General features: G+C 43.5%; 1 protein-coding gene across 1 annotated transcript in view; it reads right to left on the bottom strand.

Moving 5' to 3' along the window:
* The window catches only part of IMPG1 (interphotoreceptor matrix proteoglycan 1), a 167134-nt gene that overhangs the window by 88789 nt on the left and 54432 nt on the right, over positions 1-23913 (bottom strand). The window contains 6 exon segments of the mRNA XM_070480762.1: positions 7775-7927; positions 11730-11833; positions 12406-12470; positions 14932-14960; positions 15226-15392; positions 21533-21766. Of these exon segments, the coding sequence (XP_070336863.1) occupies positions 7775-7927; positions 11730-11833; positions 12406-12470; positions 14932-14960; positions 15226-15392; positions 21533-21766 (752 nt within the window).

Below are 23913 nucleotides of genomic sequence, written 5' to 3'. Positions count from 1 at the left end.
TGCTTTACTGGTTGCCTTATATAAAAATGAAATAATTTGAGGTAGTATGATTTGGAAGAAGGCTACAGTACTTTTAGTTATAAACACTGAGTGGTAGTTTAGTCTCTACGTCATGTGCAGCTCTTCTGACCCCATGGACTGTAGCCCGCCAGGCTTCTCTGTCCACAGGATTCTCCAGGCAAGAATATTGGAGTGGGTTGCTATTTCCTTCTCCATGGGATTATTCCCACCCAGAAATCGAACCCAGGTCTCCTGCATTGCAGGCAGATGCTTTGCTGACTGAGCTGTGAGGGAATCCCACACACTGAATAATGATCATATTTTCTGAGCAACTAACACACAGGGTTTCCCTGCTGGCCCAGCTGGTAAAGAATCCACCTGCAGTGCGGGAGGCCTGGGTTTGATCCCTGGGTTGGGAAGATCCCCTGGAGAAGGGAATAGCTACCCAGCTCCAGTATTCCGGCCTGGAGAATTCCATGGACTCTATAGTCCGTGGGTCGTAAAGAGTTGGACATGACTGAATGACTTTCACTTCCACTTAGTCTTTCCTGGTGGCTAGGATGGTAAAGAATCTACCCACAGTGTGGGAGACCCAGCTTTGATCCTTGGATCAGGAAGGTACCCTGGAGAAGGAAATGGCAACCCATTCCAATATTCTTGCCTGGAGAGTTCCATGGACAGAGGAGCCTGGTGGGCTACAGTTCATGGGGTTGCAATAAGTCAGACACGACTGAGCAACTAACACACACATTATTGTTGGTGCTGTTCAGTTGCCAAGTTGTGTCTGGCCCTCTGTGACCCCAAGAACAGCAGCAGGCCAGGCCTCCCTGTCTGTCACCGTCTCCCGGGGTTTGCCCCAATTCAAGTCCATTGTAGTATATGATTTGGAAGATTCTGTGATGCTTAAAGGATTATTAAAGTCAAACTGGCTGCTGTCTTAAATTTATTATTAAATTTCTTTGTACCTAAATAAAATGGTAGAAGCCTATAGTAGATTAGTGAATATAACAAAAAAGACACAGACAGCTAGAGATAGCAAACTGGAGATTACTAGTGGGGAGAAGAAAGGAGGAGGGGCAAGATAAGAGGTTGGGGTTAAGTATAAAACACTGTCAATAAAATAAGTTATAAGGATACACTGTACAATACAGGGAATATAGCCAATGTTTTATAATAATGATAAACGGGATGTAACCTTTAAAAATTGTGAATCACTATACCGTACACCTGTAACAAATAATATTGTGCAGCAACTATACTTCAATTGAAAAAATAAAAAAAAAGAATGAGTGAAAAAAACGGTAGCAGCAGCCTCTAATCTTATTAGATTCGCTCTTAGACTTACACGGACTTTACATTTTCTTGATTTGACCTTGCTAATGAGGCATATGATCAGAATCTTTTACAATTGCAGTGTTCAATGACTGCCTGACCCACGGCTGCCTGGCTTCTATCTCTGGGTTTCCCCAGGAGGGACGGTCCTCGCCAAACCCAGCAGCATTCTGCATCCCTTCTCCACCCAGCCCCTGCTTTTCTCGGGATCCTTTTCCATTCCTCTGGCCACTTTCTCAGTCTCCTTTGCTCCATCCTCTTAATATTTCTGGCTTCACCTGCTCCTCTAACTGCAAGGAGTCTGCAGGTCCGCCTGCTCAGCCTCGCTTTGCGCTCCTCAGGCAGGAAGTTCGCCCTGGGCTCTGCCTAGGCTCTTGGGACGCATCACCATGGAGATGTGCCCCGGGCAGCTCACTAGTGGGAAAGCAGGAAGGCAAAAGAGACCAGGAGGAAGTCGATAACAGTTTGTAGCGAGGCGTGGGAGGAGAGCAGGGTGAAAGCGAGGCTGGAGAGGTGAGCGGTGACCCGCCCTGTCTGCCTTCCCCCGTGCCCACTCCGGAGAAGGCAATGGCAACCCACTCCAGGGCTCTTGCCTGGAGAATCCCAGGGACGGGGGAGCCTGGTGGGCTGCCGTCTATGGGGTCGCACAGAGTCGGACATGATTGAAGTGACTTAGCAGCAGCAGCAGCAGCATGCCCACTCCGCTCTGCCTTTCGTGGGGGATCTGGTTTGCTCCCACGGCTTCTATGATCACCTGAGACACAGCTCTGAGTCCTTCCCCTGCAGATCCCAACTTTGCCACTAACTGCATATGTCCGAACCAGAGTCAGTCTCGGACTTCCCGATCTGCCTGCCTCCCCCGGGCCCTGTCTCAGTCAGAGTCACGGATGCTCATCAGCTTCCATCCAGAGAGCCCAGCGGTCCCTACACACCTTCCCCCGGTGCTCCCTCCGGCCAGTCACCACAACACGCTGGTCCAAACCCCCCACGCCTTTGGATGCCACCAAGTTCTCCTTATTCCCATGGCAGGCACACCCTCTCTGTCTGCTGAAATGGTTTTTCTGAATGATGTGTAGGGGAAAGGGGGAGTTTTCGGGGTGTGTTGGGGTGGGGAGAAGAAAGATGTCTCCTTGACTACACTTTTTTTTTTTTTAAACCAAGTTTATTGTTTCATATCTGTGACTCTTCCCTAAAAATCCTGCGATAGGCAGCACTGCCTATTGAATAAGGTCCATATATACACTGCCGAGACTGTCTATAAACAGATAACTGACCGGGAACCCATTGTATGGCACAGGGAGCTCTGCTCAGGGCAGGGCTCTGAGTGGTGACCTAGATGGGAAAAACACCCAAAAAAAGAGGGGCTATATGTACATGTATGGCTGATTCACTTTGCTGTGCAGTAGAAGCTAATGCAACATTGTAAAAGGGCTATGGTTCAATAAAAAATAAAATAAAATCATCCTGGCTGACATCAAAAGAAAAAAAAAAAACAGGAAAAAGGAAAAAAAGTCCAATTCTTTAGAATGGCATTAAGATCCTCTACAATTTACCCTGTCCACCCCCTAAGTACCTTTCCATTGCTCTCCCTGCCATCCTAACTCCCTTGGCAAATATCCTGTCCTTGAGTCACCCTAAACTAACCCCCGTGTCTCCCTAAATACACCCTGTCCTTCTTCCCGACTTCTGTGACTGTTTATCCCTTTGGCCCAAGAGGCAACGTCTACCTTCTGCTCTCTGACTGTCTTCCCCGCCCCTCATCATTCAAAGGCAGCTCAAACATCTCTATTGAAAAGCCTTTGTAACTCCCCAAAGTCAGGCTCCAGTATATCTTCTCCCTACTGTTCTAGAACTTACTGCCGTATATCTCCCAAGATAGTCCAGGAGGAGCATGCTGCCTCCCTCACTGCAAACATGCTTCTTTGATCCAGGGCTCATGTCAAATTTATTCAACTTTATCTCTCTCCCTCCCTCCCAGTCTGTCACCCATATAGTAGGGACTCAGCAAATTTTGCTTAATCGAGTTGAGCGCATCTTTTCATTCTCTAAACTCATCTTCATGCCTGCATCGTCACGGTAGCTAAAATTACTGCTGATGCTATACTATCTACACCAAGGACTAGAGCAGTCATGAGCAGATAACTCCAAGTCACTTACACTGGGCTTTGGAGTGCATCGTGGATTTTCTTTTTTCCAGCAGACTGATTTACATCTAAATTATATTTTATTGTACCAGTGTTACAGTAGTCCCCCTCTCCCCCCAGGGTGTGTAAGAACTGCAGTGATGAAGGTAGCTCAGCTTTTGGGTGAGCAGGAGATAGCTGTGTACACCTGAGTTTAAACCTTGGTTCTGCTACTTTCTAGCTGCAAGCCCTTGAGTTTATTGCTTAATCTCTCTGGATCTCTGTCTTCTTAGCCAGCATAGGATAACAATACATATAGCATAAGGTTGCTGTGGGTCTGTGCGAAATCATTTCAGTTGTGTCTGAGTCTTTGCGGCCCAGGGACCTTGCCCTCCTCCAGGGGATCCAGGGGATCTTCCGACCGGGGGATCAAGCCTGCGTCTCATATGTCTACCTGCTTTGGCAGGCAGCTTCTTTACTACTAGCGCTGCCTGGGAAGAGTTGGTGATGCTATATTATTTATTTACTTAATCTCTGCCTTTCCTACTGGATTGCTAGCACCTTAATAGCTCAATTTCCTTTTATTTCTTCAGTGCCCACATAACGCAGAGTCTGGGGAGGGCAGGGCAAGCCTTCAGTCAGTTGTTTTAGACAGAGTTATAGGGGTGAGGATGGAGCAGGAAATCACAATCCACTCCAGTATTCTTGCCTGGAGAATCCCATGGACAGAGGAGCCTGGCAGACTATAGTCCATGGGGTCCCAAGAGTCGGACACGACTTGGGTGACTAAACCACCACCATGGGTGAGGAAGGACAGGATGATGGTCCCCATAGAGGTCAAAGGCAGGGGGCCTGGGGAATAAATTTCTGTGTCTCCACTCGTGCCTCACCATCAGCTTGATAGAAGCAAGCAAGGAGGCAAGGTTTTGAGAAGCCCGTCTTTATTTGGGGGCAGGTGGGAAAGCTCAGTGATGAAAGCCCTACAACAAATGGCTTTGGGGCCACAAAGCAGTTGTTATGCCTTTCCAGTGACAGCCTGGTGGCTCAGAAGTTAAAGAATCTGGCTGCAACACAGGAGACTTGATCCCTGGGTCAGGAAGATGCCCTGGAGAAGGGAATGGCTACCCTCTCCAGTATGCTTACCTGGGAAATCCCATGGATAGAAGAGTCTGGTGGGCTACAGTCCAGGAAAGCTTTAAGTGTGAGCTACAGATTCTGCAGCTAAAGGCTTAGACCTTGACTCATCCGTCTTTCTGGGTTGGGATACCAGGGATGCTGTTACACATCTGAACACAATGTATCACACACAGGATGGTTTCTGGAGAAGCCCCGGCTGCAACGTGGGCAGCAGGGAGCATCGTGGGGGCGAGCAGCCCCGCAGCCCTGGCTCTGGGGGACTGGATTGATTGCTTGTGTCTGTGACCTCTTTGTGAACCTGCCTGTAATGGATTAAGAATCAACATTGCTTAGGAGGGTGCAGAAGGCATCCAGGGAGGCGATGACAAAGGCCTTCAGTTAATTCTGCTAAATTATCTTCTGGGGACCTTCTGATCATGGAGCGCTAACGACTAAATTGCTAATTAAGTGCCCAGTTAACCTTATTAATAATATGAAATGCACAGGGGCCTTCCTGATTCTGCTGGGATGTATGTTAACGGGGCTGTAAAAAGGCAGCCGTGTGGAGTTCTCCAGAATGTTTGCACAAGAGAAAGCATGCAGACAACAACTAAGCAATCCTTCTGACATTTGTATTAAATTGGTCATTAAGTTTATTGTGGAAATTAAATTACTGCAAAGGACTGGCCATTAATTCCTGATTAGGCCTGGATGGCTGCGCTAATGCGAGTGCTGGGCTGTGGTGGGGCTGGCTAGTTTTCTCAGGGTAGCTGCTGGGAGGTCAGACTGCTGGGGTCCCTGAGCAGAAGGGGTCCCCCGACCGTGGAAGTGGAAACAGAGGACTGGTGTGACGGTCTTTGCAACAAGACTCAGCAAGACATGCTCTTCTTTGGCTGACAAAGTTTTCAGAGGCTAGAAGAGGCATGTGCATTTGATAATGATGCAAAAATCCTTTCCCACACTTAGCTCTTTGGGAAAAACAGAGAGTATAGCATAGTGGTTAAGAGTAGGGGTTCTGGAGTCAGGCTGCCTGGGTCTGAAACTTGACTCTGTCAGTGAAGAGGCGTGACATTGTTTGGTGAATTAATTAATCCTCCTGCACTTCAGTATCCTCACTTGTCAAGAAGAGAAATGATTTTACTTTAAGTATAGAATCATGTGAAAAATGAAATGCATTTATATATATATATATATATATATATATATAAAACACTAAGAACAGTGCTACTATTTTGATATAAAGCATTTTAGACTTGGAAAGGGACTTCAAGGTCATCTTTAGTTTCTAAATGAGGGATCCAAGGTCAGGGAACTGATCCGCAAATTCTTATGACTACTTCCTGGGCAGAAACAAAGATTAAAACTAAGATTTGGAAAACTATAATTTATCTGCATTATTCTACATCAGGTGGTTTTAGATGCTTAGAGAATTAACAACAGGTCGATGAAGACAGTCTATGGCCAATTATCCAGTTTTAAAATATTCTGACTTTCCTGAGGATTTGCTGAAAAGAATATTTCAAAGAGCAAATGGAAAAGTTCACAGACTATTCTTTAATTCATTCTATCTACTAATCCATGCCTCAGTATTTCTCTGCTCCATAAACATCCCACACGGATGCTTTCTCTTTGAAGTCTGTAGAAAGGATTCTTTACCATTTTGTTGACTGAATGCTGATGCAGGAAGAGGTTGGAGGCTAAGAATGTATTTTGTTATTTATCTCCTCTCCAGCTGAGAGGAGGGGAGCATTGAATACTCCAAGTATGAGAAGCGCGTACCGGTGGTTTCCTGACTGTGCTGAGTAAGATGCTTGGGCGTCCAGGCTGTTCAGAAATGTAATTCATGGTTACCTAATCTCACAGATGTTTCTATTTTCATTGCATTTCTGTAGACAATTATGGAGTAGTTAACTGCATGCAAAGCTCTGTATTAGGAGGTAAGCGGTAGAGATGAAAGAAGCAGTTCCTGACCTCAAGGGGAAGCTTATGCCCTGGTGCTGGTGAGGAGGTCTGGGAAGCAGAGAGGACTGGAGACCACGAAAGCCACAGACACGTAAGCAAACAATCTCAAGACAGGGTGATCAGTGCTGTGACGACAGGGAGCCCTGGGTGTTAGCCCAGAGAAGAGGCCCTGAGCCTGGGATGGGTAGGGAGAACACTTCATGATGAAGTTTGTACAATGCAACTCAGGGAAGGACATTCCAGAGAGAGGAGGCAGTGCATGTAGCGACTAATGGTGATAAAAGATTTGCAAGCAGTTTCATTTCTGTAGAGTCTAAAGATGGGGATGGTGCGGAATTGGTGTTGAGAGCAGGCTGGAAAGGAAGGCAGGAGTCTTATCATGGCACATAGGTGCCAAGTTTAGCACTGAAGCTTGAAGAGTTTTTAATTTAATCAGAAACAGGCAGCTACGATGATGGGCAGAGAATGAAGAGGCATCTTGGAATAGCATCTTTTTGGGGACCATATCACTTCTTCCACTTATCAGCCATGGAAGATGCCGTTTAAAAATAACAAGTGTTGGAGAGGGTGTGGAGAAAAGGGAACCTTTGTGCCCTGTTGGTGGGAATGTAAATGGTGCAGCCACTATGGAAACAGTATGGAGATTCATAAAAAAATTAAAAATAGAACTACCATATGATATAGCAATTCCACTTCATTCCAATTCTGGGGTTTATCTGAAGAAAATGAAGACACTAATTTGAAAAGATATATGCACCTTCATATTCATCGTAGTATTGTTTACAATAACCAAGATATGGAGATAACCTGAGTGTCACCAATGTATGAGTGGATAAAGAAGATGGAATATGTCACACACAATGGAATATTATTCAGCCATGAAAAGAATGAAATCTTTCCATTTCCAACAACATGGATGGATCTTGAAGGCATTATGCTAAGTGAAATAAATTAGAGAAAGACAAATACTGAATGATCCCATGCATATGTGGAACCTAAAAACAAAACAAAACAAAAACCCAAACCAAGCTCATAGATATAAAAAAACAGACTGGTGACTGTCAGAGGCAGAGATGGGTGGAGTGGAGCAGAAATCGGTGAAAGGGGTCAAAAAGTAAAATAAATAAATAAGGATAAAAATGCTTGGTCACCAGAAGAGGAGTCGAGGAGATTTAAGTGCAGTTGGCTTCCACATCTGAGTCACACCCTGGGCTCTGGTTGTGCGGGGCGGGTTTGCTCACCTGAAGCTGAGACTTGGCTGCGACCTCCTGGTAATACGGGGACTGGGAGTTATCGAGCTCTGACTTGAACTTCTGGTTTGCCAGAGAGATGCTTAGCTCTACCTTCTGCTCCAGTGCATCCTCAGCAGCATCAGTGAATTCTATTTTTCTTTCCTGTGTTAGAGTTAGAAAAAAGAGAAGTGATTCTGTTACGGTAAACCATAAGCAAATGGTTACATCATATAATATGTATGCATTGCTATTGTCTCAAGAAGTGGGTTATGAAGCATTAAGTGCTTTTAGAGTAGGTCCTATTAACTAGAATTGGCCTCTGAATTTCACTGAGAAACAAAGTATCAGAGCTATAATGAGTAAATTATGTAGAGTCCTCAAGAGCATTGTCATTTTATGATTGTATGCTCTTGCGAAAGCATTTACACACACACACACACACACACACACACACACACACACACACTTGTTTACTTTTTACTATATCTTTTGGTTCATTTGAAATAATATCTCCTCTATCATCTAAGGTGGAAATCTTTGCCTTCTCTGAACCTTTTTACCGGTGAATAACATCTGAATCGCTCATTTGGTACCTTTGATATACTTATATAGAAGTTTTGTTTAATGGTAGTCTTGTCATCCTACAAATAATCCCCTTGAATCTGGTGTGATTCTCACACTCCACTGAGTCCCTCACAGCCAAAGATGTGAGACCATTTCTGTACAAAACTCCCAGGGAATATACATGATGAGGCAGGTCACATCCTCAGTAAACTGTCTTGGCTTATTGATTCCATCTTTAGTCACAGTACTTAGACTATTTTTTGTCCTTATTTGCACTATATATTCCTTGAAGGCAGGGGCTAAGTCTTGCTCATCTTAGTATCTTTATGTACAGCCCAATGTTTGCAGAATGAAAGAATTAGATGTAGGTGGGAAAAGGATGTTAAGAGGAGGATGTGATGAATGTGAAATAAAATCTTCAGAGCATATTTACTGCAGAAGGAGGGACATATATCAGACTCTGAAAGAGATGGAACACAGGTAATGTGAGAAAAGAAAAGGCAAACTGGAGCTGTCAGAAATTTTGTAGTGAATATGCTTAATCTTATTAATTTTTTCCAATAGCAGATTTCACTGTTGGTAAACCAGTATTTCTGAGAAAAACAAAGCATTGAAATTCGTTGTTTGTGGCAATAGTTCCATCAGGTCTACAGTCATCAAGTCTAAAACCCAGACAGAACGGCCTGCAGGGTTCTCATCTCTGAATTTCCGTGTGGAACTGGTGAGACTGAACTTCCTGTCCTCACATCTTGGCTTTGACCTGTGCTTTGGAGGGAGGGTCAGAGGAAAAGGAAAGGGCCCGGGAATCCTCACAGGCCACAGAGAATAGTAGACCTATCACAGTGGCCGCATAAGGACAAAATCCAGGTTCTGATTTGGGGCCCTTACCTCACATTACTTATGTCATCCTGCCTATTTAACTTTTATGCAGAGTGAAAGCGAAAGTCGCTCAGTCATGTCCGACTCTTTGTGACCCCATGGACTATACAGTCCATGGAATTCTCCAGGCCAGATTACTGGGGTGGGTACCCTCTCCTTTTTCCAGGGGACCTTCCCAACCCAGGGATCGAAACAGGGTTTCCTGCATTGCAGGCAGATTCTTTACCAGCTGAGCTATTGGGAAAGCCCATATGCAGAGTACATCATGTGAAATGCCAGGCTGGATGAAGCTCAAGCTGGAATCAAGATTGCTGGGTGAAATATCAATAACCTTAGACATTCAGATAGTGCCACTCTAATGGCAGAAAGTGAAGAGAAGCTAAAGAACCTCTTGATGGAGGTGAAAGAGGAGAGTGAAAAAGTTGACTTAAAACTTTCAAAAAATGAAGATCATGGAATCCAGTCCCATCACTTCATGGCAAACAGATAGGGAAAAAATGGAAGCGGTGAGAGACTTTATTTTCTTGGGCTCCAAAATCAAAGTGGATGGTGACTGCAGCCATGAAATTAAAAGACACTTGCTCCTTGGAAGAAAGCTATGACCAACCTAGAGAGCATATTAAAAAGTAGAGACATCATTTTTCCAACAAAATTCCATATAGTTAAAGCTATGGTTTTTCCAGTAGTCATGTATGGATGTGAGAGTAGGACCACAAAGAAGGCTGAGTGCTGAAGAATTGATGATTTTGAAATGTGGTGTTGGAGAAAACTCTTGAGAGTCCCTTGGATAGCAAGGAGATCCAACCAGTCCATCCTAAAGGAAATCAGTCCTGAGTGTTCATTGGAAGGACTGACGCTGAAGCTGAAGCTCCAATACTTTGGCCACCTGATGTGAAAAGCTGACTCATTTGAAACGATCCTGATCCTGGGAAAGATTGAAGACAGGAGGAGAAGGAGGTGGCAGATGGCGAGATGGTTGGTTGGCATTGCTGACTCAGTGGACATGAGTTTGAGCAAACTCCAGGAGATAGCGAGGACAGAAAAGCCTGAAGACCATGGGATCATGATGAGCTGGACACAAGTGAGTGACCGAACAACAACAACCTTTATTACTGAGGCTTCCCAGGGGGCCCGGTGGTAAAGAATCCGCCTGAAAATGCAGGAGACACCAGAGATGCATGTTTGATACTTGGGTTGGGAAGATCCCGTGGAGTAGGAAATGGCGACCCACTCCAGTATTCTTGCCTGGAAAATTCCATGGACAGAAGAGCCTGGTGGGCTACAGTCCATGTGGTCACAGAGAGCTGGACACGACTGACCATGCAGGTACAAAGGGCGCAGGGCCTTATATTACTGCCTTCTTCTGGGTCTGCTGCCTGCCTGGCGCTGCTTCAACTCCACCCCTGGAACAAGGGGAGTGGTGTTTGCCTACTTCTGCACTGAGTGTCTGGGCCCAAAGCCTTTTGGAGGGGTTGAAAATATCCTCCTTTTGATTGTTGTTTAGTCTCTTACTGCGACCCCATGGACTGTAGTCCCCCCCCCCCCGCCCCATGGACAGGCTTCTCTGTCCATGGGATTCTCCAGGCAAGAGTACTGGAGTGGGTTGCCATGCCCTCCTTTTGATTAGGAGATGCAAACTTCTATGTATCAAATAAATTAGTAAGAAGGATTTATTATACAGCACAGGGAATATAGCCATTGTTTTGTAATAACTTTGAATGGAGTGTATAAAAATACTGAACCACTATGTTGTACACCTGAAACTAATATAACAATGCAAATCAACTGTGCAAGCATGCTGTCACCTCTGTCCTGTCTGACACTTTGTGACTTCATGAACCATAGCCCGCTAGGCTCCTCTGTCCATGGGATTCTCCAGACAAGAATACTGCAGTGGGTTGCTATGCTCTCCTCCAGGGGATCTTCCTGACGCAGGATTGAACCTGCGTCTCCTGAATCTCCTGCATTGCAGGTGAGTTCTTTACCCATGGAGTCACTTGAGAAGCCCAAATCAGGTGGTCAATTAAAAAGTCCCCCTTTAGCGATAACCAACGTTCAATTCCTTAACAATCCTCTCCTCCTGAATGCCTTTTCACTCAAACAGGGTGGTGGACAGCATTGCTTTTTGCCAGAAAACACTGTTTTTACTTTTCCCCAGCTTGACATGCACATGCAGGATTTCAGTCATTTGGATATTTTTCTGGACTATTTGAGCTGGACATGACTGGGAGAAAAGCCTCTGTCCTTGCTGTCAGGGTGGGATTGTACTTTGGTGGGGAAAGGACTTCATTGATGAGTTGAGAGACGCATTCATTCATTCACTCATTCATCCGTCATTTATTCACTCTAATGCTAAGTGAAAGTCAAGGTCATGTTTAAAGGGCTGTCTGCATATAATATTGGCCCATTCTGGCAAGCTAGAAAGGGGTAGCACTAATGACAGTGAGTGGTCAGCCTATCCCTGTTTTACTAATAAAACCAAACAGACATGTGAAGAACTAGATTGAGTCTGAGAACTTACTCTCGTAGGCACTTTGGTGTCTGGGAGGGTGTAGTTGAGGATTTCGTTGAGCAACGTGTCGTCGGTAGGGAGCGGCAAGGGCCCGGGTGAGACACTGGCAACGTCTGGAAATTTTAAAAAGAACAGTGAGACTGGAGGAGTTTAAAGTAGAACAAGGTCACGATGTCACATGCTTTTCCTGTCACTCTGGAAGTTACAGATGTCAAAACTCATTTTCTTTCAAGATCACATAAATATGTTCTTGGCAAAACATAACTCATACTCTTGATCCCACTTAAATTCCTCATTAGTCCTTTCCAGGACCCAAGCTTGGTGCTCCCCTAGATGTGTTAGTTAAGAGGTTTTTGCCAAATGAGATCGGGTTAATTTTTCTTTTTGTGATTATATTAAGGACACAAAGATATCTTATCTTGAATTTGTTTGTTGGAAAATATTGGTAATGATTGCCTCCAAGTGGTAGGATAATGGGTGATTTGGTTTTCCATTTATTCTTTCCTATATTTTCCAAGCTTCATGCTATGAGTTTAAATTATAAAGTTAGAAATACAGTCAGTTTTGAAAAAGTGCATTATAAACTGTGTCAGCTTTGATTAAGGACTGCTTTTCAAATAACATGCTTTCATGAGGATGTGAATTAAGGTTCAGAAGCAGATGAAATGAGGACATCTAAGCTTACCTGTTGAAGACACAGGGGTTTGACCAAGCTCTCCTAAGGTGTCCTTTGTAACTACTTCATCTTTTCTGTTAGCACAATAGAAAATAAAAAAGAGGTGGTGAAAAGGAGCTTGATGACAACAGAGGAAAAACATTTAACACATTTTCTTATATTTAGACCTAAAAATTAGGGAGAAAGTATATTTTAAAACTAGGTTTACCTTTTTTTTTTTAATCACAAAAGTAATCTTGTAATACATTTTCATTGAAGAAAAATTCAAACAACTTCCAAAAAAATTATTTTTGACCCCAGGGTTTTTCCTAAGCACCTTGGCTTTTTGTAATCCTGGGGAGCCTTTTCATGGTAGACAAAGGTTTGGGGGGGCCTGATACCTTAGAGTACCATTTTACTTCGACTGTGTCCTTGACATCGAAGAGAATTGATCACACAAACTATGAGTGAAACAATCTTGCTAAAGTCTCAGACCCTCAAACCTGCAAACTCAGAGAGTCATTAAGTTTATCTGATAAAGTAACTCTTGTGGTTACGATAATGAGAGAGAGATAGATTTTTAGATAATGCAAGTGTATTAAATCCCTATTCTGGACATAATCATTGCCCACCATGGTGACCTGCTGGGGACTTGTGGGTAGGCTTGCAACGCCAGGGACTGTCAGTGTGGAAGATATCCAAGGGCAAATCCAAGGTCATGGTTATAGGGCTGTCTGCATATAATGTTGGCCCATTCTAGCAAGCTTTATTTAGAAAGGTGTAGTGATATCTATTGAAGCGTACTGATTGATTTCTTACTGTAAGCTATCAGATCTCAAAGGATGGTGTGTGAGTTTGTAAGACATAGCCATGATGGACTGTTTGATCCAAACAGTAGCTCGTGCTGACGGCAGACCAGAAATAATGGCAAGGTCCTCTGTTGTGGTCATGGAGAGGTGGGACTCTCCAGGGGGCTTGAAAGGAGCAGGATTTGGGTGTGTGAGAGGAGAAGGCAGGTTCTCCAGACAGAGAGGAAGACCGCAGTCAGAGCCCAGGATGAGCAGAGGGTGGGCTGGACGCGGTGGGGGAGGGTCATGGTGACCGTGGTGGGATCACGGTTTGTGGAGACAAGGCTGGAAAAGTCAGGGGGTGAAAGCTTTGATTACTTAGTTTGGCCTCTTCCTCAGGGGAGGTCCTGACAGGGAATAGATGGCTCACTCAGAGTGTAATCTGAGCAAAGTTTAACAAAGGCCTTACTAAGTCATGGGATAAGTATGAGAGCAGCCACGAGGGTGAGGGCAGAACCCACGGCCGGTAAGAGCGAGGGGCCGAAAGCTCCCCTCATCCAGGAGGGGTGAGGAGATGGAGCAGGGACACCAACCGGAGACCCAGAAGGCTCTGTGGGAAGACAGGGCTGCCTGACAGGGGCTGAGTGGAGGCTGAAGGAGGCCAACAGTCTGAAGAGTTTGCAGGTGGCGGGTGCAGGAGGTGATGCATTTGTTCACTTCACTCTGCTCTGCCCTCTGGTCTCCTGCCCCCCACTGGCTGGTCCCAGAAGTCAGAGGTCAGGGGAGGTGAGCGAGGCGATCCCTTCCACTCGCCCTCTGCACAGAGCAGGTGGAGATGAGTAGGGAGGGGAAAATCCCAAGGGCCAGAGGAAGATGCGGGAATATTTTCAAAAGACTTTGAGCAAAGTTCAGTGCAAAAAAGGGCCTATCTTAGACATATAAATCCAGCGAAAGTTATGCAAGGTAAGCAGCGGAAGAGGTTAGAGGCAGGAAAATCTGTTAGGGAGATCAGAGTTGACTTTTTTCACCGTGTAAATTAAAAAGGTCCTGGACCAGGTGATGGCAAGGGGAGCAGAAATGAAGGAACAAAGGTGAAAAGCATTGTCAGTAATTCCTATAGCCCAATTTGTGTCTCTCTCTGCAGCATTATTATCTTCAGATTTAGATTTCTAAATGTTATATAATGTGTGTGATTTTTGAGTTTAGAGTTTGGCAACAGCATCTCTCTTCTTTAATCATTTTATCGAATGTACTTTTCCTTTGCTTTTTTTTTTTTCATTTCGATTTTCTTATTTGATATTCAGTTCTTGTTGAAGGCATAGCTCAGTGCTTCAGTAATTTAGTTTGAGAAATACTAACACTTTATAGAATACCAAAGGAGATTTCAAAATTCAGGTTGCTCTCTGATTGCATTAAATATGTTTCCAATGTAACTAATATTTTTCAACATTTCTAAAAACAACTATTTTAATTGCTATATATCTTATAGGTAAAAAAAAAGAAACATATTAGGTAATTGCCACCCAGTATTGCATTCATTTTTATTTGCAAATGTAGTGCAAACATCTATCTCAGTCTATAAGGTCTATCCATTTCCCTTTTATATACTCATTTATCTTCAGCAAAATACATGCACAAATTGTCTGTCAGAATAACCTACTCAGATCTCAGTAGCTGAAATAATATAAAGGCATAATAGCTCAGTCTCACTCCATCATGTGATCCTTCAAAAGTCAAGAGCATGCCGCACTCTATTTTGGGTACTTACCTCTCAAGGAAGTTTCTCTGTTTCATTCTCTGCAGAAAGATAAAAAGTCATTTTACCAAGAGATAATGCCAACTGAAGAGCCAGAGTCTATTTTCATTCCTCTTTCTCTTTAACTTTACTTCAACCTGCCTGTGCAATGTTATTTTGCAGAAATGAAATTACCATTGGCCTTCTCAGATCTTTCCAAGCATTTCTTCAACCAACCCATACACTGGGGAAACTAATTCTAAAGGGGCCAGGGTTGGAGGCCTGGGAGCTACTTTGGACGAACTTACATACTGTGTTTTAACTGACCTGCTGAAGAAGATCCAGGTGCTCCTGGGAGTTGCTGAAATTTTTCCCGATGTCGAAGAGGCAAAAGGTCTCCTGCTGGCAGGTGCTGACCCAGTCCTGGTATTCCCCTGGCTCAGGGAGGCGATCCAGAAAGATCCGGTAGGCTTCCCACACTGCCTCCTGGCATACTGGAAGGTAGCATGCTTTAGAAGATGCCACACCCTTAGAAGATGCCCTTGTCCCACCCCAGACACAGTCCTAAACATGGAGAGCTCTGTCATGGCTGATGTGGACACACTAGCTCATAGCCCATAGAGGGTAATTCATTCAACAAGGATATATTGAACAGGGAGAAATATACACCTGGGAGAAATATTCCCAGGCATATATATATGTACCAGGGAGAAAAATAAAAGAAGGGAGATAGGAATGTGTGCGTGTGGGTGACTGCTGTTTATAATAAGGTGGTTGAAGAAGTCCTCATGATCAAGGTGACTTTTGAACAGTTTGGGAAGAGGCCCCAAGGCTGAAGAACATGGAGTGCATTGAAAGACTAGCAAGCAGGTCAACTGTGGCCACAGCAAGGCTGAGAGTCACCGCGGATGAACACAGAAGGCTGTGGTGAGGGGCACACAGATGGTGCAGGACTTGCAGGCCAGTCATCTGCTGGGCCACGGGCACCTGGCTGCATCTGCAGATTTTCCAAGGGGTAAACAGTCACACATGTATTTAAACACTCAGTGTCTAGATTTCAGCTTTCCTAGCATGCTTTCCTAAATTTCCCTAAGGACACAGCTTTTCTTTCCTCATCTCCCCCTTGGGCCACACCCTTGCCCGACTCCCCCATCCCTGGCCTTTCTGTGGCATATGCCTCTGGGCTGCCACACAAAGAACGTTTGACATAATTGTGTTTGAGGTTAAGACAGGAAGGGAACTTGGTCGACGGCGAGCACACCATTTTTGCAAGTAGGGCAGTTTCTGATTCTTTGCGTTAGAAGTCCTAATGGAGTCAACAGCTGATACATCATTAAAAATAATGATTGCAGATCATTGTGTGATTGTTAGCCTAAAATGCCAGAGGAACTTAAAGAATAAGAATATCACTATAACAGAACTCCATCTGCTCCTGTCTACTTATTTGTGTATCACATTTTCCTAGCATTTAAGTGAAACTAAGGAAAAGAATAGAGATAAAATTGATGTTAAGTTCTGTCTAATGTTCGCAATGCTTAATAGAAATAACAAATAATGGAACATGAATTAACAGAGGAAAGAAACAGCACCAAAGCAACCCCATCTCTCCAGGGCAGAAGTTAGGAGAGCTCAAGCTATAGGCTCTTCATTTAAATTGACCCTTTCCAAAGCCTTGTTCCTAATTTTGTATTTATAAATATTAGTTGCCCAAACCGAATATCTGAGCTTACATGCATCTGTCAGTACAAAAAATAAAAACTTTTGTCAAATTTATATCTACTTAACCAATCCTATATTAAAAATAATTATAAATCTAACTGAATCCAGAAGCAATTTCTGAAAATAAGTAAAAGAAGTTATTTACTTAGGAAATAAGTTAAAATAATTAACTTCAATTTATGTATGTTTTTGTTACCGAGAAGTATTGTCAAGCACCCCATAACAGACTTTTAAGTGTGACATAAATCACATTGAGATAAGACTCTGCAGCGAGAAGTGGGATGAAGATGTGGGTGTGTGGAGAGAGAGGGACCATGTGACATTGCCTGCTGTTAGGAAGAGGTGTTCATGCATTTGTAAAGAGTATTTGATGGTAAGTATTGAACCTGTGGTAGATTCCACTGTATGTACGAGAAAGCTCTAACTCCTGTTTTATTTTCAATATCAATATTTATAGCTCACCAAACTTACACCTTATCCAATTATTTAAGCTTATAATGAAAACTTTAGAAGAATGCAGTCAGTCAGTTCAGACACTCAATTGTGTCTGGCTTTTTGTGACCTCATGGACTACAGCACACCAGGCTTCCATGTCCATCACCAGCTCCTGAAGCTTGCTCAAACTCATGTCTATTGAATCAGTGATGCCATCAAACTATCTCATCCTTTGTTGTCCCTTCTCCTCCTGTCTTCCATCTTTCCCAGCATCAGGGTTTTTTCCAATGAGTCAGTTCTTTGAACCAAACATTAATGCAAATGTATCAAAGCATTGGAGCTTCAGCTTCAGCATTAGACATTCCAATGAATACTCAGGAATGATTTCCTTTAGGATGGACTGGTTGGATCTTCTTGCAGTCCAAGGGACTCTCAAGAGTCTTCGCCAACATCACAGTTCAAAAGCATTAATTCTTCAGTGCTCAGCTTTCTTTATAGTCCAACTCTCACATCCTTACATGACTACTGGAAAAACCATAGCTTTGACTAGATGGGCCTTTGCTGACAAAGTAATGTCTCTGCTTTTTAATATGCTATCTAGGTTGGTCAAAGCTTTTCTTCCAAGGAGCAAGTGTCTTTTACTTTCATGGCTGCAGTCACCATCTGCAGTGATTTTGGATCCCAAAGAAATAAAATTTCTCACTGTTTTCCATTTTTCCCCCATCTACATACCATGAAGTGATGGCATGCAAGGGGGCACCTAATTTATAAATTATTTTAGGGGATGAAGTTAGATTTTTTAAGAAGTTAGATGATTTTGGTCATAAGCAATTGCAATATATTGATTTTTACCTCTGGAGGGATGGGGAGCAAGCGGAGGCTTTGGAGCAGAAGTTGACATCATCTGACTTTCTAAAGAAACCCTCTGACTGCCAGGCAGAGGAAAAGGATTGTGAGTTGTGGGGAGGAACGAGGTGTGAGAAACCTAGTTCGGAGACTTTTATTCCTGTGATTTACCCTCCCACACTCCCCATCTGGCCCGCATCTGGGTTTCTCTGAGCTTTCTGTTTTGAGAAACAAAGAGAATTCCAGACCAACAGAAGCTCAGGTCATTTATCATCAGCAACGTGACCAGAACCCATAGAGCTGGGGGTGGGTGCAGCGCCCACCACTTGGAATGAACCGTTTGAGTTGTCCACCTATGAAGTGTGTGTTCCGTGGAGTTCTTTCTACATCAGCAAACAGCCTAGGCTGAGACATTCAGCAGAAAGGCTGAGGTCCTGTGGCCAGATCTCAGGTAACTAACTGTGAGGAGACTGGGGACTCAAGGCTGATTTCTCCAAAATCCTTGTGATAATCCTTCCCAACAGATTCAGAGGAGGATGGTGCAGAGTGGTATACCAAAGGGTTAGAAAATTCCAGACGCCTCCCAGCTCCCGAGATCTTTTGATGCCTCAATTTACAAGGTTTTTATTTGCTATGCCTTCAGTAAGGATGGATGACTGTTCCAGTGAGTCACGGGCTGGTGCCCCTGTTCTGATCACAAAATGATTCTGTCTCCTGGTTTGTGCTGAGCTTCTAGGAGGCCAAAAAAATGACATCAGAAGAGTCACCAAAAAAAAAAATTTTTTTTGTCCCTCAAAAATAGTCTAAAGAAAATACACTGGCCCCTAGATACATCCTAACATTTTGATCTCTAGAAACTACAATGCCTTAGGGAAATAATTCTTTAAGCAGCTTCAGCCATTTGTGCTTCAGGGAGACTGTTCCCTCAGAACTTTGGTGAAAAGTTTTAATGGGGACAAGGGCTTTCTGTGTCCCCGAGGTGGAAGAAAGGGTGGCAGGCAAAGGGGCAGGATTATCTGGGCAAATTATTAAAATGCAGGTTACGAAGTAGGTTGGTTGTGGAGTCTGAGTACCAGCATCTCTAGTGGGTTTCCAGATGATGATGATACCACTTGTTTGTGGACAGTAATTTGAGTAGCAAGAACTAGGGTTCCCTCCGTCTTTAGCTTTCTCTGGGTCACACTGTAACATGAAAGAAAGATATAACTTCTATCTAACTTTTAATATTGGGGTTGGGAGAGAGAGTGAAGAGGGACAGAGGAAGGGAGAGAAGGGGGAAGACATGGGAAGAGTGGCTTCTCAAAGGACTCACAGAGGATGTTGACGGGAGGCAGCCCCAGCAGTCGTCTCGGTGGGAGCACAGGGTTCTGCCTGGGAAGCTACCAGAAATGACCTTGGCTCTTGTGTCTGTGCTTCTGATGAGCATGCCTGTGATTCCATTAGGAAGCACAGACCATTTTCCCTTGTGTTGCTTTAGGATTGGGAAAAGAAATAGCTCAATATTCCATTTGATTTGAGGAATGTGGATGCTGTCTCCCCTAAATTTGAAAGATAATTTCCTAAAAGCAGCTATGAGAACAATAAGTGGGTTACTCTGTCAGAGAAACACCACTTTATAGCTGGGTCTTAGTTCTAGTTTCTTTGTGAACCAATTTGTTAGACTTAAGAAAACTATGCTGATGAATAGTAAAATTTCATATCACCCAGGGGCAGCCATAAAGATAATAGGCTGTCATTGCTGTGGGGAGAAAACAGTGGCTTGTTTCATCCAGGGAAGCAAGAATGAAAGAAGCAAACTTAATCAAGGGTAAAGAGCTACGAATAAAATTCAGAGCGAAGAATTTGGTCGCAGCAATGAGTAGTCTAGTCTGCAAATTCCTGTGATGAATCCTATTTGTGAATGTCGTAAAAGATTAGAAGCTACATGAAAACAGTCAGCAATTGCTGTGTTCATGGTCAGTGCGATGCATATATTATGCATTTGTTTTTCTATCTATTAACAAATAACATGAAATTTACCAGTGTCATTAGCTGACTACTGCGTAGTCACATTCAAAATGAATGCTTTAGAAGCAGCACTGTCTTTTCTTTGCACTTTCAACGACTTCCTGCATCCATCAACAAGCATTTACTGAGAAACTGCTACACAGAGGTGCTGGGTGAAATATTATATTAATAAAGAATATTAATATAGTGCACTTGATTTTCTATAATTAGAGTCCTCCTTCTGACTCTGATCTAGTACCTGTCATTTCTGTGCAGGTATGGCTTCTGTCAAAAAGCAAGTATCTCTTTGCTTCCACATAAAATGAGGCATACAAGGAACATAAGGCTTGGTATTTTTGATACTGTTAGTTAATGATGCTTCCCCAAACCAATAATGCCCCACGTTAATTTCAATCCTTGCACATCTTATAGACATAAATACTTAAGAATTTGGTGGGATGTTAGTGTGAAGACGTACTGTTCAGTTGTCATAAAGTGTAACACATCAAGGCTAGAATTGAACCAGCTTGCTCTGGTCAATAAGTATGAAATAGAACAGGGTGACTGGGGTGTTTGGAATAGAAGCAAATGTCTATTATAATCAAGGCTGTACTTAGCAAACCTCCTCAGCGTTCACAGGGAAGGTGAACTGAGTTTAGAATTCAGCCAGCAAGACTCTTTGCATAATACAGGGTTACCTGGGGATGTAATTGTTGTTTAGTCCCTAAGTCGTGTCTGACTCTTTGTGACTCTGGGCACTTTGAGACCGCCAGGCTCCTCGGTCCATGGGATTTCCCAGACAAGAATATTGGAGTGGGTTGCCATTTCCTTCTCCAGGGAATCTTCCTGCCCTAGGGATCCAACTTGAGTCTCCTGCATGGGCAGGCAGATTCTTTACCACTGAGCCAGCAGGGAAGTCCTGGGGATGTAATAGAAGCTACCAAAGATTCTTCCGTTTTAAAAATGACAAGGACAGCCGCTGATGGTTGTGGTGTGACTGAACTCCATCATGATTTCTGGGAGTGCTGTAACAGTCCTGTGATACTGGCTTGGGGTAAAAATTGCGCTGTAACTCTGCTGGAAGCCACGGTAATGGTGTTGTAAATCCCATTAACACCTCTGCATTTATCTTGGTAACCACTGCTAATTTGTGCCTCTAGATTTCCCAGCTTCAGGCCTTTTTGCTGAATCAGCAATAAACAACTGCACCTTACCAAGAAGGAAGGGAGGATCAGGATTGTAAGGGGGTTTTTGAAAAGTGAGATCTTAAGTCATAAATCAGTTTGCTTAGTTTCTTGATGTTGCAATCGTTCTTGTGCTTCTTCATAATAACAACATTCGAATTCAGTATTGGGCTTTGGCAGAAATAAAATGAAGAGTTGAAACCCGCATGCGAAGTCTTTCTGGTGGCTTGTTAAATGCCCTGACGGTTCTGTGTTGCAGAGGACATGGATTTAAGACATACAAACACAGACCTACCATAGTTTCAAAGGTTTATTATTCACAACTCTCAGTTCAGTTGGCTGCTTTTGTATAACTCTTGTGACTAAAGCAGAGACTGAAGTCCTGGGCTGAAGACAACCTAGGTATGCATGAAAGAGAAGAGACAAAGAGGGGAAATCTGAACAGGCTACATCTCTTTCCTTACCTCTCAATCTATAATAAGCTTGAAGACTGGCTAAAATCTGTTCCATGGATTCCTGTGGACAGACTTTAACCCCAGTTGGGAAAAATGCTGATCTTTTGGTTCGATGCTTTGCCAAATCGAACATTCGTCTCATGGTTGACACTTTGTACGTTTTTGCGGTATTTTTGGTTGCTTCAATTCTTGGGGCATTATCTATGTCTTTAATCTCAGAACCGTATATTTTAATGGAGAGATCTGTAAAAGAAAGATTGATTTCCTGATAATAGTACTCAGCCATAAAAAAGAATAAAACAGTGCTATTTGCACCAACATGGATGGACCTAGAAATTATCATACTAAGTGAAATAAGTCACACAAAGATAAATATCATATAATATTGCTTATATGTGGAATCTGAGAAAATGATACAGATGAATTTATTTACAAAACAGAAACAGATTCACAGACATAGAAAACAAACCTATGGTTACCAAAGGGAAAAGGAGGGGAGAGGGATAAATAGGAAATCTGGGATTAACAGGTACACACTACTACATATAAAATAGATAAACAAGGTCTACTATATAACACATGCTTAGTCACTCAGTCTTGTCTGACTCTTTGCAACCCCATGTGGACTGTAGCCTGTCAGGCTCCTTTGCCCATGGGGATTCTCCAGGCAGGAACACTGGAGTGGGTTGTCATGCCCTCCTGCAGGAGATCTTCCCAACCCAGGTCTCCCACATTGTAGGTGGATTCTTTACCATCTGAGCCACCAGGAAAGCCCACTATATAACATAGGGAGCTATATTTAGTATCTTATAATAACCTATAATGAAAAAAATCTGAAAAAGAATATATGTATGTGTATAACTGAATCACTGCTGTATACATGAAACACTATAAATTAACTATATTTTGATTTAAAAAAGACTGATTTCCTGGTGAACATATACATTTGTGTGTTATAGGTGAAGCATACGATAAACAGATAGAGAAAACTAAAAACTGATCCTGTGGCTTATGGAAATTTCATTTTAATGCAAATGCAAAATTCCAATGATAAAGCACTTTTAGAAATCAGGGAATAGCAGAATGAGCTGATCAAGTGTATTTTTAAAAAAAAGTCTCGAATCATCCTGCCTTTAGGAACTGCCAAATATTGAAACCATTTCCCACACATCTCTCTAAAAATCACTCCCCACTTAGCACTCAAGCTTCCCGAGAGATGCCTCTTTTGATAGACATTATAATTCGAGTAGGGAATGATATAGCATTGTGGTACTCAGAGGTGTGCTCTCGATGAGGAAGTGGAGTGCTTCTAAAAACCAAGGGGAAAATAATGCAACCAAACAACCTCCCTGCCCATTAGCGGCAGCCCTAGGATTTCTGTGTGGGCAGGGCTCTGGAGGTGGCAATGCAGTTGAAAGTGATTTGAGGCGTTAGAATTTCATTTACAGAGCACGCTTGATATGTTATGAAAGATGATTAGAGAAGGGATGGAGGACAGGCCAAAGAGAGGGTGTTGGCAGAGGATTAAACTCCCAGAGCCATTCATCCGGCCGCCACCACGGTGCCTGGTAGGGTGAGGTCTGGAGTTCATTTGTAACTTTGTGGGCCTCTCATAAAAGTACCTTACATGCACAGAGCACTATTTTATTATGAGTTTTCTTCCATATGTATTATTTCCTATCACTCTACTATGTAGATGTGTATGCATGCTAAGTCACTTCAGTCTTTCAGACTCTTAGCGATCCTATGGACTGTAGCCCACTGGGCCCCTCTGTCCATGGGCTTCTCCAGGCAAGAATACTGGAGTGGGTTGCCATGCCCATCTCCAGGGGAATCTACCCAACCTAGGGATCGAACCCACGTCTCCCGTACCTCCTGCACTGTAGGCAGATTCTTTACCGCTGAGCCACTGGGGAAACCCCACTATATAGATGGAACAGATACTATTTTATATCTCTGTTTACCACCCAGTTAGGTACTGGGGTCCAGACCTGTCAGATCATGTCAACAGTGTGGTCACATCTCCATTCTTCCTCTCCCATTCCACCTCCTTCCTTTTAGCCAGTCTACTGTTTAAGAGATGAATTACTGATGACCTGGGACCACTTACTCTGGCCCCTGGAGACCTCCAGCATACGACTTACAAAGACTGATGCTCTCATTTTACTAAAGAAGGCACTCCACCCCTTAGCTTCTGAAATATGGTCCAGACGAGGGGATCAAGCAGAAATGTAAGCACGTAGCTGCAGAGCAACTCAAATCTTGCCACAAAACATATAAACCCCTCCTTCACTGGGGTGGGGTGGGTGGACTGACGGGTCTGGATAGGAACACATTCTCTGACATTGAGGAGGCTCAGAGGACACTGCCAGTCTTGCAGAGTGACCCAT

This window comes from Odocoileus virginianus, chromosome 19 (genome assembly GCF_023699985.2).
Source record: "Odocoileus virginianus isolate 20LAN1187 ecotype Illinois chromosome 19, Ovbor_1.2, whole genome shotgun sequence".
Taxonomy (NCBI): domain Eukaryota; kingdom Metazoa; phylum Chordata; class Mammalia; order Artiodactyla; family Cervidae; genus Odocoileus; species Odocoileus virginianus.
Note: the sequence above shows the minus strand (reverse complement) of the source record. Positions and strands in the feature narration are given on the sequence as shown.